Below are 18,628 nucleotides of genomic sequence, written 5' to 3'. Positions count from 1 at the left end.
GATCTATCCCACAGCTTGTCCAGAGCATAGTGACCACCTCCTGGAGGCTGGTCCCCAGGACAGACAGTGTTTCTGACTGGCATGTGTGTACTCCAGGTAAGGCAAACACAAACCCAGGGCTACTGTTACTCTGTGGAAGAGAAGGACGTGAGATCAGAATTGGCAAGACCCAGGGGTGAATCTCCTCTCAGAGAACAGAGCGCTCTGGTCCTCAGAAGGGTGCTCCCAGGGGGCTGGCATTAACTCTTAGCCTCCAGAACCAACCAAAGATGGGGTTCCTCTCTAGCACCAGACAAATCCTTTGGAGGGAGGATGTTCTTTTAACTGGTCATGGTGGCTGTGCAAACTGTCCTCCCCTGCCCTCTGGCCCCCCCCCGCCATGTTCCTGGGCACACCAGGTGGTCATTAGTCACCTCAGTGTGGTGATTATCCTCCAGACTGTGAGCACTGCGTCACTGCCACCACAGCATAGGGGCTCAGGGGCTGTGTGCACATGAACTGAATGACTGATTCACAAGGGCCAGCCTTGTTCTTGGAAATCAAGGAGGTATACTGGCTGATCCCTGGGGAGCTATGCCAAGTCTTTCCTCGGGGAGTAGGGCAGACTGCACAGGCTCCCTAGAACAGGCTTGGGATACTGTGAGCAGACACAGGCTGCCTGCCAGGGCCGGTGCCAGTCTTGCTATTTTCAATGCTGACTCACTGACTGGATCCCACTTTCTCCAATCACTGGGACACATGGGGGTGGGGGAGGGGGGTTGGTTCGATGTATTCATTCCACTTCAGAATAGATTCCCACCAAAAAGCCTCCCGCTACTGGTCACTGCAGAGGTTTGAAGGCCACTAAAACCAGTTTGGAGAAGTCTCTTGCCAAGGGCATGTAAGATAAGATCAAGAACTTCCTTGTCTTGCGGCTGCCCTCTCTGCCTCTCTGCCTTTCTGTCTCAGTGGCCAAGCTTCCTCTACGCTGCTGCCTCTACACAGAGCCACCTAACCTAGGCTATTATCACCTTATCCCCTGGGCCAGAAGTCCAGATTGGTCAGATCTGGGCAAACCAGCGCGGGGCTGCAGACTGACAGAGCAGTTTAATTCAGCGACTGAGTTCGAGTCCTAGCTCCCACCAGCGTCAATATGGTGGCTGTGTGACCTTGAGGGAGTCATTTAACCAATGAAACTTGGTCATCTCCTCTCCCTGATGTCCTTGGTAAACTCAGGGCCTTGCATATGCTAGGGAAGTCTACCGTCACTGAACTATGTCCCTGGCCCTTTTTTGGCTTTTGTCCTTTTTGAAAGGGAGGGTCTTGTGTTTCCCAGGCTGGCTTCAAACTTGTCCTACAGCTAAGAATGACCTATGTCTACATTTCTGATCCTCCTGCCTCTACCCACCAGGCCCAGACCACCACACCCAGTTATTTTTTAATACTGGGGACAGAACCCAAGGTTTTATACATGTTAGACAGGCATTCCCCAATCTCCTTTATTTTATTTTTTTCTTTTTTTCGGAGCTGGGGACCGAACCCAGGGACTTGCGCTCACTAGGCAAGCGCTCTACCGCTGAGCTAAATCCCCAACCCCCCCCTTTATTTTTTATGTTGAGATAGTATCTTGTTCAGTTGTCTAGACTGGCTTCAAACCCATGATCCTCTTCCTTAGCCGCCAATATAAGAGTGTGCCATCTTTGGATTGCTCTCCTGTAACACGGGGACAATAGACACTTCTGGGGTGACTAAGAGATTTAAACATAGTAATACATGGTGCTCAGCACCGTTAACATGTAACGTGTCCTAGAGATTGCTAAATGGCATTGTCATTACCGTTTAGGAGAAAGGTGTGTCTCTGCACATCTTCGCACAACCTTTGTGTGACTCAGCTCCATAAAATCACTCCTACAGGCATCGGGTGGAAGGTCTTATTTCCAAGAGCAAATTCAGATCATGGATGCTCTCCTTTGATCAAGCTTCAGATCCCTGATACCCTTCGACTTAGAAGAAACACACTGAGTCTCGGGCCAGAGCCTTTTGTGTTGCTCATTCAAGGATAATGACCTCGGGCTGGGGGCTCTTTTGGTTTTGTTGGCAGGAGCCTGTGTCCTTGTGTCCTGAACCTTGGTGAGAACTCAGCAGAACTTGCCCAACTTGTGGAAAGGAACAGGCAGTATCAGGTAAGCCTGGAGAGGTTTTGCCGCTATGCAGGACTCTCAGAGGTCTGTGGGCCCCAGGTAGAGTCAGTTGATGCTAAGCATCTCGTCCTTGGCTGAGGGAGTGGTGACTGTGCCAACGGAAGCACATTCAAGCATGACAGGGGCCAGAGAGCAGCTTCTCTGAATGAAGCGTTCGGTATGAGATCACAGAACACACTTCACTGAACCCCATTTTCCCCTATCTTCTCCTCCTCCTCCTCCTCCTCCTCCTCCTCCTCTTCCTCCTCCTCCTCCCTTAGGAAGGTACTCGAGTGTTGGTTAAGAGTAGGTGGTAAGACTCGAGACTGGTTTCACTGTGTATTCCCAGCCATCCCACCCCCTGTCTCCGTCTCCTCCTGCAGGAAGAAACTGGAAAACTGATTGAGAGTGGCCGATACGACACCAGGGACGACTTCACCGTGGTCCTCCAGCCCATGTTTGAAAACGTGGTCATGCCACGGACCCTGGTAAAGGAATTACACGAGGGTGAGGGGAAGCCCTGGAGGGAGAGCAGCTGAGTTCTCTGACACTGCACCTGCCTCTCCCTCTCTGTGGTGACTAGGAGGGCTTGCCCGACAGCTCTTTCTTTGCCCCTGACTGTTTCCACTTCAATGTCAAGACTCACGCTCGCTCAGCCATCGCCCTCTGGAAGAACATGGTAAGGGCTACAGGGTGAGAATCCTCGCTCCTGGTGCAGCTCTGACATCTCCCTTCCTCCTCATCCCCCCACCCCAAGCATCTTGACCAGGCCACTTGGTCTGCCTATTTCTCATTCCGTGTCTTCTCGCTTTTTTTTCCCATCTAGCTAGAACCTGTGGGCCGCAAGACAAGACATCAGAATTTTGAAATCAAGGACCCTATCATGTGTCCAAACCAGGTAGAGTGGGCTCTCCTGACCACACCCTCTGAGTATAGCATCTTCTCTGCCCAGTGAGCCCATGCCGTCATCTCGGCTCCCCTCCGCCCTCCCGCCCACCCCATCAATAGTCCAGGTTGACAATCCAAATCCCCCACTTTGGTTAAACAGAGAGGAGTGGTAGGACCCACAGTGACTTGAACCCTCTAGTGTTTTCCTCATCTCTGAATGGCAAGGACATCGACACAAGTCTAGACAGGCTACCCCTCTTTGGGGGGCAGGCAGGAGTGATGTGGTGGCTTTTATGAAAAGGATAGGAGGTTTTCTGGGGCAAACGAGACAGAGGGATAACCTGCTTGGCTCATGGGGAGAGCAAGAGAGTAAGCATCCGAACGGTGCATGCGTGGATGGAGAGTGGAGGCAGGAATGTTGTTAAGATAGAAGACAAAGGAAGGAAGCAACTCTTCACCCGAAGGGAGAAACAGAGGACCACCCCAATTCCACTCACAAAATGTTAGATTCTGGGTCCCCAAAAGGGTCTCAGGATTCTCACTGTGAACCACTGGACCAGGACTCATGTGGGGAAGACATTGGAGGTTCAGGGAGGGTCTGCTTTTTCTTGCTTAAGCAGAAAGGAACCCACTCACACTGCTATAGGGCAAAGTAGGTGTCAAATGGCAGGCACCCGGGGGTGACAGGGGTGCTGTTGGGAAGGGGTAGGGTGGAGAAACAAGGCCCAACATCCTTAGCCAATAGGCCGAGTGCAAGAAAGAATGAGCACACATTCCTGGTAGCTACTTAAGGGTTACATCTGAGTCCTGGGACCGGTTCAGGTTGCAGAGAAGACCCTGAAGCATCCTGGGTGGGAGCACTTGGTGGTCAGACTTTCTGGAAGGGTCTGAGCTCTGACTGTGGCCCGGAGAAGGGTAGGAAAGAACATGTCTAGTCTGGCGTGATTCCTCCCATTGTTCATCTTCCCACAGACCTCGCCGTTTCTGAGCACCACCAAGAACAGCAACCTGGTATCTATCTATGGCTCCCCTTTGGTTCCCTGGGCAGTGGGGTGGGCAGCTTCTGCTGATGGGGAGATGGGTAAGAGTTCCCGAAAGAAAACAGAGGGTCCATTCCCTTTTCTAAAGCCATCTCTCCACCCGTACCTTCTGTGGGGGAGAACGAAGCAACCTAACCTTCCCTTTACACAGCTGAAGGAGAAGGCAGAGGGTGGGGTGGGTCATTTGTATGGCCCTGAATCTTGCCTTGGATGAAAGTGAGGTCAGAATTATAACATCTCAGCTTGGTTGTTACTCAGTGTCCCTGGAAACCCCTCCCCAGGATTAGGCCCCAGGGCTCTGCTGAGTAAGCCTGACACCCATCTGGCTTTTCTGCTGCCCGACTCCCACCCACTTAATTCTAAGATTCTAGGATTGGCTCTTTGTATTTAGGGACATGGAACTTCGATGTCTTGTGAGGAGAAAGCCCCCTCTGCCTCACCACCAACCTCAGGTAAGCCCCTGTCTTAGTTAAGGTTTCTTTTGCTGTGAACCACAGCATGACCACAGCATCTCTTTGGAAAACATTTCGTTGGGACTGGCTTACAGTTCATAGGTTTAGTCCATTATCATCATGGCAGGAAACATGGCAGCATCCAGGCAGGCAGACATTGTACTAGAGAAGGAGCTGAGAGTTCTATATCTGGGTCAGCATGCAATAAGAAGGGAATGCCATACTGGCCTGGCTTGACCTTCTGAGACCTCAAAGCCCCCACATACACACACACACACACACACACACACACACACACACACACACACACACACACACACACACACCCTTCACACACACACCCCACACACACACCCCACACACACACACCCCACACACACACAACCCCACACACACCCACACACACTCCCTACACACAAACACCCACATATACTCACACCCACACCCACAAACACACACACACACACACCCACACACACACACCCACCCACACACACACACACACACCCACACACACACACACACACACACCCACACCCACACACACACACACACACACACACACACACACACACACACACACACACATTCACACTCCTCCTCCATAAGGCCATACCACCTAATAGTGCCACTCCCTATAGGCCCTTAGGGGCCATTTTCTTTCAGACTAACACAGCCCCTGTGACCCACCAGGATCCAACACTCCCCCACAAAGGCTCACAAACCACTAAGTAATCTGCTAAGGCTTCATATGTTAACCACTAAACACAGTTCTGACCAGTGCTTGCTTCCTATCCTGGGTAAGCTACTTGCCCAACTTTGGCAATGTCATGCCAAGGCCCCAAGGAATTCTGTGCTGTTTTCCATCCTCCTGCTTTCAGGATCTAAGCAGGGGCACAGAGAAGACCTGGGAGCTTGCTTGCCTATGGTTGTCCCAGTCCTGCAAGGTGGTGAAGTCTGGAGATGAATGAGGCCAGGGAGTCCCATGAAATGGATGGCTCTATGGAATTGTATCCTCAATATCTGCCTGTGGAAGGGTCTAGAAAGTTCTCTGGGCTCCTCAAACAAAGGACTTGAGGTTAGGGAAGGGCCTGCTATAACTGTTTCTTAGATTCGTGTGGAAATCTAAAACCCAGCTCTGAGCGGCCTATATGTGAGCCAGTGCCTTGTCTGGTTGGACACTTAGGCCACAACTGACTTCTCCTCACATGACCACCAGCACTAAGGTGGAATTCTGCATCGTCCTCTCCATCCCTGCTTTGTGTCTTACAACATTTTTATCATCTGTTTATCGTCTAGCCTGACACAAGCCTAAGAATTGTTTGTGTCTCTTATAGGAGACTCTTGTATGAAACTTCTGCCAAGACTGTTTAGGCTCCCCGGTTCTGCATGGTCTAAACACACATGCAGTCTTGTTTCTGGTGCTGGCATGATGCAAAGGCAGTAGACTGTACCCTCAGCTCTCTTCCCAGACTCAAGCATGGCCACTTGTCTTTCAGTGCATACCCTGAGACCTGCAGACATCCAAGTTGTGGCAGCTCTGGGAGACTCTGTGACTGTAAGACTTTGAGCCCTGGGGGTGGGAGTGGGCTGTGGTATGGTGGGGCCATTTCCAAGTCTGCCCTCCTAACTTCAAAGCCTGTGCTCCCATCTTCTGTCACCTCTTACTCTCCTGCTTTAATTCTGTCCATCCAAGAGAATGGCAATAATGTGATGTTTCTACAACTGCTCTGTCACGTAGGTGTGCAGGAAAGAGTATTTTCAGAAATGAACTGAATATTTTTGAACACCCAACAACACTTTTTGACACATGCAAAACTACGTCATTTTGACTCAAAATTCTCTTAACAATGCCTGTGTGGATGCCATTCTCCCTCCCTTTTGATCTGCCCAGACCCCCTCTTTGTTCCTCCAAATTAGCGTTCTCCTTCAGTGGTGGATAAGGCTCTGCTCCTCACCTTTTTTTTTTTAGATTTTATTTTTCTTTTCTTTTTTTTTTAAATTTATATTATGTATGTGAATACACTATAGCTGTTTTCAAATACACCAGAAGAGGTCATCAGATCCCATTACAGATGGTTGTAAGCCACCATGTGGTTGCTGGGAATTGAACTCAGGACCTCTGGAAGGGCAGACAGTGCTCTTAACTGCTGAGCCATTTCTCCAGCCCCTGCTCCTCACTTTTAACACTGGGCTATGCTCCTCCCCGGGGCTCTGCCTCCTGACAGTACAGCGGGGCCTTTATAATGCCTTCTTGGAGGTTAGTTCTAAGGGGAAAAAAAATTGGAATGAGGGATTTCATTGGAAATCTCTCTACCACAGTGGCTGCAGCTTAACATTTTGGCCCATGTCTATAAAGACCTGTGTGATATTAACGTTAACAATATTGTCGATTTCTCTCCCATTTGTAAAGCACTTGAGAAACTTCCAGTCTTTACAACTGTGATCCCAGTTGGACCCCTGCCCTCACCTGTGGAAAGTCATGCTTCTCCTCAGTTCTATAACTGGGCAGCTATAGCAAGGGAAGACAAAACTGGAAAGGGGGGGTGTCACAGACTAGGCCCCTCGCTCCCAATCTTAATGTCATTCTTGCTGCCCTAAGTGCACTGGGGCCATAGTCCCCACTTTCTCTCTGACTCATTGGTTTTCCTGTGACGTTTGATGTCCTCAAAGGCTGGCAATGGAATCAGCTCCCAAGAAGGTGATCTCGCTGATGTCACCACACAGTATCGAGGACTGTCCTATAGGTAATGTTGACCTTTCACCTCCTCTTCCGAGGGCTTGTTTGTTTTGTTACCTTTTGGGGTTTGTGGGTTTGTTTTGTTGCCAGGGTTTCAGGGAATCTGGGTTGACCCTGAACTCTCTACAAAAGGGACGATGACGCTGAGTTTCTGACCCCCACCCCCACCCCGTGTCTACCTCCCAGGGTTGCCAGTTTGCACTGGCTGGGTTTAGCTCCTACAAAGGCACAAATCCCAGAGAGCCAGGATCAGGTCTAGAGGGGACTTTCAGAGGGGCAGTTATATATTTCTGCAAACTGTGAACACTGACTGAAGAAGATATCTTACTGTTAATGATCTTTCTGTTTTTAAATTATGCAGAAAAAGTAAACCAAGGTTCTTACCAAACTCCTGGGTCAGAAAATCCACCATGAAATGTACCCGAAAAGCTCCAAGTCCTTGATTCCTCGCCGGTCCGTTTGCATGTCTGTTTCCATATGTTGATGCTACTGTGTTTGTCTGGGTGTATGTATTCATGTTGTTTCACCGTCACACCTCTGCCTGTATAAATAATGTACACATACTCACTTCCCGAGGAGACGCTGGAGGCAAGCGGCAATCCACGGGTGACTTTGAGCAACTCCTGTGTGCTGGCATGGAGTTAGGAACTGAGTTGGGTGTCTGGGGGGAGGGGAGTATGTTAGCTGTGTGCTCGCCTGGCTAGTGCTCTTGAGAAATGGAAACTTCCTGAGTGTAGGACTGGACACAGGAGAAAAGGAGGAACCAGAAAGAGTACCTGGCCTGCCCTCAGACAAGGGAAGGGGTGGAAAGGGGTACATCCAGTGAACAATTGAGTGTGAGTTGTGTTCCTTTCTTTCCTAATAAAGTTTCTGTTTTTGTATGCTTCAAAGTAATTAGTGAGTAATTAAGAATTTACCCAGGGAAGCTAGACCCAAGCCTGCCACTAGAGGGCAGAGCTTTAATGAGCAGTTGTTTGTGCCAGCGGCAAGCACACAGCACTTCCCTTTTCTGGGTGCACTCACTTCGAGGATACTCCCTAAGAAAGACACAGGGAAGAAGGTGGGGGTGGCTAGAGCTAAGAAGAGCCCAGAGAGATCTGATGGTAAGAGAGAGGCAGGACCTGCCCGGAAGTTCCGATGTGGCCTCAGTGTGACGGCCATCTCTCCTCCCAGAGTGAGGTAACTTCTTTTCAGCAGAGCCCCCACATTTCTACATGTCTTAGCCAGGTCAGTGGTCTCCAGTGGGCTGCCTGGAATAAAACTGAACCTCATTTACTCAGCCCTTCCCCGAATGTTACTGAAACTGTGAGGAAAAGGGGGAATGGAGTGGAGTGGGGGAAGCAGGGCTTAACTGTAACCCAGAAGAGGCCCAGGTTGCAACAGCTGCTCCACCTCAGACAGTGGCATCATCACCATCACCACCATCACCACCACCACCACCACCACCACCACCACTGTCATCATCATCCTGTGAGGGAAACCACACACAAATGTCAGCTCCAGAGGAACACACCCCCACCCCGGGGCGGGGGAGAGGGGGAGGGGCAAGGGGGCACAAAGTGATTGCTGCAGCCTTCCAGGTAGCTGAGGTAGTGGGGCTCCCAATCCAGACACAAAGTCAGCCTTCCGCTAGATTTCCTGCTCGGCCATGGAAACGTTCAGTCTGGTCTTTCCTAAGAATGAGATGCCCAAACTTTGTAGTTACAAGCCCAGTCACCCCCGGCTAATGATGGCTGCCATTCGGAATAAAAACCCTGAACTTACCTTAAATGTCCCAAACTCCTTCCTCCAAGTGCTCCTGTCTTGAAGGTAGTGTGAGGTTAGAGTCTGAGTGACAGCAATGGACAGGTGCAGACAGGTGTTTCTCCGAGATCTCCCACGGGACGTTAGCTGTCCAACAGGGGGCTTCCTTTGCATTTGAGGTAGAACATTACCTACTATTTCCTTCATGACCAGCATCGAAAGGGCTCTCAGAGGTGCTGCAAAGGAAACCTCTCTTTATGTTTTATGTTTGATCCTGACTTTCCCTTAATTCTAGAACTCTCTTTGTTTGGAATATCTGTTAACAACCCTTGGGAAATGAGTATGAAGTAGGCTGACTGGAGAAAAAAAATGACTTTCTGGAGCTCACTAAACTGGAAATACCAGGCAGTTAAATGATTCCGGGAAAATTAAGACAGTACCTTGGGCCTTTTCCTCCAAGGAAACAGTAAGGGAAATGGACCTCATACAGACAGGAAAGAAAGGGTCCCACAGCTCTTGGGGTATGGGTGGTTGTAACCAGGACCTGGAGAGGTCTGGCTGGCTCCAGGGTCCCTTGGCCTGCCTGAAGGTCTCTTCATCGTCGTCAGCTAACTTACCAGTGTGTCAGTCAGAGAGCTTTCATACAGCTTCTCAACCTTCCTAATGCTACGACCCTTTAATACAGTCCCTCATGCTGTGGTGTCCTCCAACCATACAATTATTTTCATGGTCACTTCATAACTGTAACTTTGCTACTCTTAAATTATAATGTAAACATCTGTGTTTTCCAATGGTCTCAGGCCACCCTTGTGAAAGGGTCTTTCAACCCTCTAAGAGAAGTCACGGCCCACAGGTTGATAACCACTGCTTTCCGAGTGTGGCTTTTTCTTTGGTAGAAATACATTGATTTGTTTGGGATTTTTTTTTTCATGGACCAAAATAAAATTGACTTTCCCAAGGCAAAATTGCATCTCGTTGTTTTTGTTCTAACTCTTCCAACACATATCACTAGACATCTGTACCTTTCTGCGCTCTGGGTGACAATGACTGAGGAGAGTCTAGCCCTGAGCCCATGTGTCACATACTGCGCTCGATGAAGAGTTGAACATAGACCAGACGTTTGACGTGACTGTTTCCTCTCATGTTTACGTAGCTCCGATCAAAATGGCGACATGCATACTTTTGAACCTCCCTGGGTTTATTTGTGTAGGTGTCTTTCATTCTTTTGGATATACTGTTCTAAAATGGCACCAGGAACAGTGTTACAGTGTTGGTCTTGTTCTCCCACCTTCTGGGTTTCTTTTTTTTTTTTTTTTTGTACCAAATTACCTTTAAGAAATGACTGTGGGAGGTACATGGTATATATATGTGTCTATGTGTGTTATCTTGTTTATTGAGAGAAACATGCAGAAGACAACAGATGGGACAGTAAATGGGTTTATAATTTCCTCCCAAGCCTAAAATGCTCCAATGTGGTGACTGTGGTTGGGAGAAGAGAGGATTCCAAAGCAATGCCTGCATGTAGAGCTAGAAAAGAATCCGTGACAACTGACAAAAAGCCCAGTCACTGGCTCAAGGGCCACACATCTGATGGGCCATGGGGTGGGGACAGAACAGAGTGATATGGCAGGCAGAGCTCATCCAAACTTCTTTGTCTTACTGAGCCCTTGATCACCCAGGTACAGACCAGTGGCCTTCACTCCAAACATTCCTTGACTGAAGAGCCACTTGGATTTAGGGCCATCTTTGGGAGGCCAGATGCTCAGTAAGGCTGCCTCCTCAAACCCTCCTGGCCTGAAATGACACGCCGGGACTGAGCAAAAGGGCACGGGGGAAAACCAAACAGTGAAGACAGAGTATTTGAGATCTAGATTTTCATCTTAAAGATAGAAATGAGTGTCTCCTTTAAGCATGTGAGGAAATGGCCTCCTCTTAGGCAGTATGTCTTGCAGTTAGGCCAGATAAAATAAGACGGGGCATTCGATGGTAACAAGTTTCCTTCTGTCCCCTGAATCTTCCACTGGAATCTACCTGATAGTGAGCAGGAAAAGCTTATGTGTGCCCTCAAGGGTCACAGCTCAAGCTGGCTTTAAATTAGAAATGACCCTCCTGGCACCTCAGCTCTACTCTGTCTTGTGGAGATGGCCACAGCTAACTCCTAAGCTTGGGACAGGAGGGCCAAGGCCTACAATACAGTCCATACTGGGCACTTAGTGTCCTCAGCTAAGTACTCCCCTCCAAAGAGGATGACAAGTCCTTTAGCTTCAAATCCTGGACTGAGCAGTCCACTGGTGAATCTAGAATGTTCTCAGGATCCCGCAAATCTAAGGACAGTGGGGGACTGTTCTTTGGTAAAGTGTATATACTGACTCACTTTCTCTCTTTCCCTGCCTTGCTCACTTCCTACAGTGCTGGTGGGGACAAGTTCCTGGAGAACGTGACCACCTTGCCCAGTAAGTAGATACCAAGGGCTTGAGTGGGACTGTTCTAGAAAAAATTAGTGCATCTGTGGGAGACGAGGCCTCGGCTGTCGGCATGAAGGGATGGGATGTGCATCAAGCATGGAGGCTGCAAACCTGAGTTCAATTCCTTTTCTTTCTTGTGAGGTGACCTAGGGCGGTGGTTCTCAACCTATGGGTCGAGACCCCTTTGAGGTTGAGTGACATTTTCACAAGGGTCACCCTGTGTATCAGATACTTATATTACAGTTCGTAACACTAGGATTGTACAGTTATGAAGTAGCAATGAAAATAGTTTTACGTCTTGGCGGTCGGTACAACGTGAGGAACTGTACTAAAGTCTCACCGCATTAGGAAGTTAAAGAACCACTGGCCTAGGACAAAATTCCTCAAAACTTGAGTTTTTTTTTTCAGTTTGGCCCAAGAAATGCTGGGGGAGGGCCTTCACTTCTCTGAAAGGTGGGCAAAGAAAAGTGCTTCTGTGAGACTTTTCCAACCTTGTCTTGTCATCGTGTCATTCCAACCTAGAGAGTTTCTGTCAGACACATGTGCTAGACTCTACTTTTCCCCTTCCAGACATCCTCCGGGAATTTAATGGAAATCTCACAGGCTACTCAGTCGGAACTGGTGACGTCAACTCTGCAAGCGCGTTCCTTAACCAGGCTGTCCCTGGGGCAAAGGCTGAGTATGACATTTGGGGGAGCTATAGAAAGGGGAAGAGAGGCAGGTGGTCAGTCCCTCTGATACCCCACAGAGACCTACAAAGGAGCACTTTGCCTCTCTGCAGGGATGATTTTAAGGGTGCTCTCTCCTGTCCATCCACAACCAAAGCTATAGCATGGAGTTTAGAGCTGCTTTGGACATGGGGAGGAGTCGTGTCTCCACATCTGTTACCCGACTCCTAGGTCAGGCTTTCATACACCGTATCATCTAAGAATTGATCTGACAGCATATTGGCACATTTTGAAGCTTAGTCTCAAATAATGGTGCTAGAGAATCCCTCTGTCCCCAGAGCCTCAAGGTAGCAATTGCCCTGTATGATAGAGGAAGGCTTACTGTATCAAAGCCAAGATCTCCAACCTAAGGGAGCCTCTGGGAGAATCTCATCTTCTCCTCAGCCCTGAAGTAGAGCTAACAAAAAGCATACTGGAGATGTTCAGCTGGTGCTGAGGCAAAACTGTCTAGTCTCCTGGGATGGTCTCTCAGGGAGGCACTAATTCTTCTCCTAGAGGTCCCAGAATCCTGGGGTTCCTGCTACACACAGTTCTTGCCTCCACATCTCTAGTTGGTAGGCAGGCCCCCAATACCTGTGTGCTGGTCTCTATAATAGCTTATGATATACAATCCCACTCTCCTGTCCAAAGAGACCACAATGCTATGGCTCCATCACTCAGACTTATACTGAGAGCCACAAGTAAGAGACCCAGGCATGTGTGGGTCATGCATTTACTCTCCACTTTTCGGAAAGTGTCTCTCGAAACAAGTTACACATGTGACAGATAAAGGACATATATGTATGCACATAGGTGGGTACATGATACAGGCACACGTGAGGAATCACAACCATCGTGACAAACGAGAAGGGATTGTGCCAACATGGCCAACATGAATGTTCTCGCGGTTACCGTACCTGAGCATCAAACCGTCAGCCTCCAGGCAGCTAGGATGCAAAGGAAACCTTCTAAACATTCAAACATCCAATTGCATGATCTGTCCCAGCTATTCAAGACAAGTGAGCCAAACAGTGAAGGGTGTGAACCAACCTGGGTTATATACTGGAAACCTGCTTAAGAATGGAACAAGAAAGGCAAATGGATTCTTAGTGTGGGACCCTAAGAATGTCATGAGCACAAATGAGACCAGAGAGTGGCTTTGACGACTTTAGGACAACCTCCCAGCTTGCTGTTCACAAGGCCATTTCTCAATATTAATTTAGAATGTATTGAGATAAATTTCTAAGCGTGTGTCTCAGCCTTTCCATTCCTGGCAATTCTCCTCTTCCTCACAAGGTGGCTGGGTTGGGTGGTCTGTCTCTTGCTCTCCATTGTGGTTTAGCCACACATAAAGACCCCTCTGCATAGCCCTTTTCAGTTTGGTCTACTCGGTCCCTCCAATAGTAGCCCCTGTGGCCTGTGAAACTCGGGGTCTCTGCAGCTCCTGTAGTGTCATGGAAACCTGTAGTGTGCAGACCCTGTAGAGTTAGAGGACAAACGTGCACACTCTCTCAAGGGAACAACTGACTTTCTTTCCTCAGGAACCTTGCAAGTCAAGTCCAGACTCTGATTCAGAAGATGAAGAATGACACTGTGAGTGCTTTTGATGGTTACCGATAAATGGCGGTTGTCTAGCCCACTAAGGTCTTCCCAAATGTAATGGTCTGCTATGTAAAGCAGTGAGCACCCTATAGCTAGAGGCATTCAAGCAGAGATAGGGAAGACCCTACCTGAGGCCATCTAGAGGACATTACATTGACAGGGAGAAAGTGGCTGCCAGTCACGATGACCTTGAAGGTCCCTTCAGTTGCTAAGATCTGGGTCTATAAATAAGTCTCTAAAATGCCATCAGCTTCGAGGTTCTCACCGTATTATTTCAAGTGGACGAGGAAGTCACAAAGGGCTGTGGTGGTGTGTCTGAAACAATGGGCCTTTTTCTCCCTCCTCATCCAGAGAGTAAACTTCCACCAAGACTGGAAGGTCATCACCGTGATGATTGGGGCCAGTGACTTGTGTGACTTCTGCAAGGATTCGGTAATGAGATAGGGTCTGGGCCTGACCCTGACTTGGACTATTCAGCTTGGAGATCTTCTCTGAGAAAGATCCCCTCAGCTCTCCCGAGGGGACACTCATCTCCAGCCGCATTGTATACTTGTACACATAACTCATGCACACATTCATGCATCCACACTCCATACTGCCTGCCTTATGGTGTCTGGCACCACATGCATGTCCCAAGCAGTGAAGGACTAGGTAGACATATATGGTGCTGCTTCTCCTTCTTACAACTCTTGAATGAGAAGAAACTGTAGACCCCAAGCATTTGGGAGAGTGTCTCCATCTTCCACTCTGGTTAATGATTCCAGTCTTGTAGCTGGCCCATCTACAACAACAGTGAGTGGTCCGGCACTGAGCTCAGATTCTAGCATGCTGATAGACTCACAGACGGTGGTGGGAGGGAAACAAGTCCTTGGGGCTGGACCCAGAAGGGAAACCCACACGTGGCCCTTCTGCCTTCTCACTGGAACCAACGACTCCTTCATTTCCTCCCATTTCTCTTTCCAGAATCGTTACTCTGCAGCCAATTTTTCTGACCATCTCCGCAATGCCTTGGACATCCTGCATAAGGAGGTGGGTGAGGGCTTCTAGAACTTGGTCACAGCTCCAGTATAGTGGAGGTACAGGTGGGAGTGGAGGGGAAGGGGTGAGCCCGCAAGGGCATGGGGCTCTACCCCTGTCCAGAGGCTGCAGTCTTATTCCCAAGTCAGCTGCATTCCATTTGGAATGTGTCCCCAGGGATCTATGGTATGAAGAGAGAAAGGTACTGTGCACTTCTGTTTCTGTCCTGGACAACTTTTGGTGTTAGAAGCTAGCCAGTAGCCAGGTTTGGCATTGCATTTTGAGCCACAGAATATATCTTGAATGAGCTTCTATACCTAGCCTCACTTCTATACCACTGCTGGAAATAGCATTCTGACCACCAGATGCCCTGCTGGGTATCTTAGTCCCCGTGTCTCCTCAGAAGAAGTTGACCCACATCAAGATGGCAGAACTTGGTCAGGAGCCAATGACCTGACAAATAAGTTGTCTATCATGCCATATGTTTGGCTCACTAAATGATTGCTGAACAGAGCCGTGCTCTTAGCATGTATTGTCATTCCTGAGGTACCATCTCTGCTGAAGCTGTAATCATGTCACTCATGGGCTGCACAGTCCCATGAAGTATTCCCATGCGAGTGGACCTGTCTCTTGAACTTCAGGGATGAGCTGAGCTGGAAGTCTAAAGGGAGCCTCTATCCAAACCCTGGGAGAGCTTGTCCTACCTGCAGCCTTCTCTTTAGGTACCCAGAGCCCTGGTCAACCTTGTGGACTTCATGAACCCCAGTATCATCCGGCAAGTGTTCCTGAAGAACCCAGACAAGTGCCCTGTGAATCAGACCAGGTAGGCAGGCACCATTTGCCCTGTCTGAGAGATATCTCCAGCCCTGGTCTGGCCTTGGAATTCAGCAGTGCCTCTCTGGGGCATTTCAGCCACGTAGTCTGCCTATGTCTATAAACAAGGACTGTTCGTTTTCTCCTGGGAGGTCAGGAGCCTCGGTCTGATCCCTTACCACATCCTAAATGCCAGGCAGGGACTTCTGAGAGTAGTGGCAAGAGCCACTGGGGCTTCTGTTGGAGAGACTGAGTAGCCCAAACTGAAAATGGCAATTTGAAAGTTATTTGTGTGTATTTAAACTGCCACAGAGAGCAAGAGACAGACCACCCTACCCAGGCACCTTGTCAGGAAGAAGAGAGAAAGGGGTGGGGGTGGGGGATGGAAAGGGTTACTGTTTTTCTGCTTTAACTGGGTGGAGGGTACACAGGTGTGATTCCCCATTCTTCACACCTTCTTTGTGCACCCAATGACTTGACAGTCCCATGGGATTGGCTGTGCCCAGTGCACAATCCTCAAGGCTTTAGGAATACAGATAGCCTTGACTTTAGGATTCTGATCTTTATAATGTGCACACAAGAATAAACATGTACAGAATATAGTCTTTCCCTGGATTGGAGATATGTAGTGCCATGCTCTTAAGTGACCCTGGAAGCAGCAGGGATCCAATGCCCCAAGAAAGACCCCCAACCACAAAGGGAAACAGCCAACTCATATATGTGTGTGTGTGTGTGTGTGTGTGTGTGTGTGTGTGTGTGTGTGTGTGTGTATGGTGTATGATGCAATATTTGGTGGATATAGCAAATAATTCTTTTTCCCATGGGAGAGGTATATGATCACATGTATGTATGCACGTGTACATGCACATGCTTGTGTGCACCTGTGAAGGTTGATGCCAGGGGTCATCCTTGATTGCTCTTCTGCTCTATTCAGTGAGGCACTATCTCTCAGTCAAATCCAGACTGCTATGGCAAGTCCCACTAGCCGGCTTGCTTCCAGCATCCTCTGTCTCCATTTCCCTGGGCTGTAGTCACAGGCGGGTTGCTGTCTCCAGCTGGCCTTTCTGGGGATTCTGGGAATCCAAACTCCGGTTCCCTCCACTTGCACAGTGAGCACTTTAACCACTGAGCCATCTCCCCAGTCCAGAAAAATGAATTTTAACTTACAGTATTTTAAACTTACCACGAGTGTATTGGAATGTAATCTCCACCATAAGCCAAAGATCTTCAAGATCTTCAACATATATATATATATATATATATATGTATATATGTGTGTGTATATATATATATATATATATATATATATATATATATATATATATATGGAATACCATGGGAAGAGGCATCTCAGGGTATGAGTATCAGTGTCCTGGTATCTTGTTTCAATACTAGAGGATGCATGGAGTTTTTGTTTTTTAACTAAATATCATATTCTCGTTGCCTGAATTCATGTACTCGACAGAACACATGACCGGAACTCACTCAAACTTCAGACTCCTCTGCTCTTTCTCTAGTACCTAGGACAGGTGCCTCAAATCCTCCAGGCACTTTGTGCTCCCAAACCAGGGCTCGAGTCAACCCTGTTAACCCTCCCAGCCAGAAGCAGTCCCCGATGGGGCTTCAGCTATGGTTCTTCTTGCCCCCCCCCTTCTTTATACAGTGTCCTGTGCAACTGTGTTCTGACCCCAGGGAGGATTCCCATGAGCTGGCAAGGTTGGAGGCCTTCACCAAATCCTACCAGGAAGGCAGAGGGAGCCCCTTCTTATGCCCCCCCTCCTCCTCCTCCCTCCTCCTCCCCTCCTCCCTCCTCCTCCTCCTCCTCCTCCTCCTCCCCTCCTCCCTCCTCCTCCTCCTCCTCCCTCCTCCTCCTCCTCCTCCTCCTCCTCCTCCTCCTCCTCCGTTCTTCACACATCAGCCCAGAGCCCCCACTAGGCAGGGGAGGCATGAAGGAATGGAGCAGGACATCAGCCATCCTGGGCTCTCGCTGTTCCAACCTGGCTAAGAGACTCAGTTTTCCTGGTTGTAAATGCCCCAGTGGCATCCAAGGTTGACAAAATTGGTGTGGTTTCTACACTGGTGTGGCAAGAGGGGGTGTCAGGACAGCTCTCATTGATAGCCAATAGGCCTGGGATGCTCTGTGAAACCACACTGGGAGCCACCTTCTCCCCATATCTCTGGCCCTGACTCTCAAACCAGTCCTCACAGACAGGCCACAAAAGAGAGGGTGATGAACTCTAGAGTACCTTCTCTGGTTTTTGTTCTTTGTGGGACTTTCTACTCAGCCCTTTAGAGATGGCAGGTTTAAAACAAAGCAAAACAAATACAAATACAAAAACAAACCATTTCCAAACTCTCTGGAATGGGATTTGCTATCAGAAATCCATTTACATCATAGGAAAGGCTGAGTCAGTTTCCCTGTCCAATAGGATGGGGACAGAGATTCCATGTGCCACCTGCCCTTAACCTGCGTTTGTGTGTGTGCGTGTGTTCCCAGAGTAGCATGCTCCAACTGGTTGAGTCAGGCCGCTACGACACCCGGGAGGATTTCTCTGTGGTACTGCAGCCCTTTCTCTTCAACATCAGGCTCCCCATCCTAGAGGTATGCTTCCCCCACCCCCAATCTTGATCTCTGGAGGAATTGCTGTGGCCACCCTTGCAAGAGTACAAGAAGGCAGGAAGAATGCATGTGCCTCTACGGCTTGAGAATAAGGCAGGAAGACCACAGGGAGATCTGCAGAGGCTGTGCTAGCAGGCACATTTAACATCTGAGCACAGGCATTATGCGTCGCACAGATAAGATTGCCACAGCTGTCTTTGGGGAGAGCGTGAGCCTCACAGAACAAAAGTGCAGAGATGTGACATACGCTTCCGAAATCAGATAGAGCATAGAAGACAGGCGGAACTCTCAGGTATCCAACTTTACACCAGTGACTTCGGGCCACACGTGTCTCTCTCTCCCGTGACCCTGCGGTGATAAGGGAGAGTTCTGGTGCTGTGTT

At 49.0% G+C, this 18,628-nt stretch overlaps 1 protein-coding gene across 1 annotated transcript in view; it reads left to right on the top strand.

The window, feature by feature from the left end:
- Nucleotides 1-18,628, top strand: part of Plb1 (phospholipase B1) — a 100,926-nt gene that overhangs the window by 48,449 nt on the left and 33,849 nt on the right. The window contains 17 exon segments of the mRNA XM_032908580.1: nucleotides 2,081-2,162; nucleotides 2,543-2,647; nucleotides 2,743-2,838; nucleotides 2,986-3,057; nucleotides 4,020-4,058; nucleotides 4,479-4,539; nucleotides 6,039-6,097; nucleotides 7,213-7,286; nucleotides 11,432-11,475; nucleotides 12,058-12,166; nucleotides 13,736-13,787; nucleotides 14,148-14,228; nucleotides 14,760-14,825; nucleotides 15,536-15,636; nucleotides 17,290-17,318; nucleotides 17,321-17,366; nucleotides 18,120-18,228. Coding sequence (XP_032764471.1) covers nucleotides 2,081-2,162; nucleotides 2,543-2,647; nucleotides 2,743-2,838; nucleotides 2,986-3,057; nucleotides 4,020-4,058; nucleotides 4,479-4,539; nucleotides 6,039-6,097; nucleotides 7,213-7,286; nucleotides 11,432-11,475; nucleotides 12,058-12,166; nucleotides 13,736-13,787; nucleotides 14,148-14,228; nucleotides 14,760-14,825; nucleotides 15,536-15,636; nucleotides 17,290-17,318; nucleotides 17,321-17,366; nucleotides 18,120-18,228 — 1,225 coding nt within the window.

The sequence above is a fragment of the Rattus rattus genome, chromosome 7, assembly GCF_011064425.1.
Source record: "Rattus rattus isolate New Zealand chromosome 7, Rrattus_CSIRO_v1, whole genome shotgun sequence".
NCBI classification, from domain to species: domain Eukaryota; kingdom Metazoa; phylum Chordata; class Mammalia; order Rodentia; family Muridae; genus Rattus; species Rattus rattus.
Note: the sequence above shows the minus strand (reverse complement) of the source record. Positions and strands in the feature narration are given on the sequence as shown.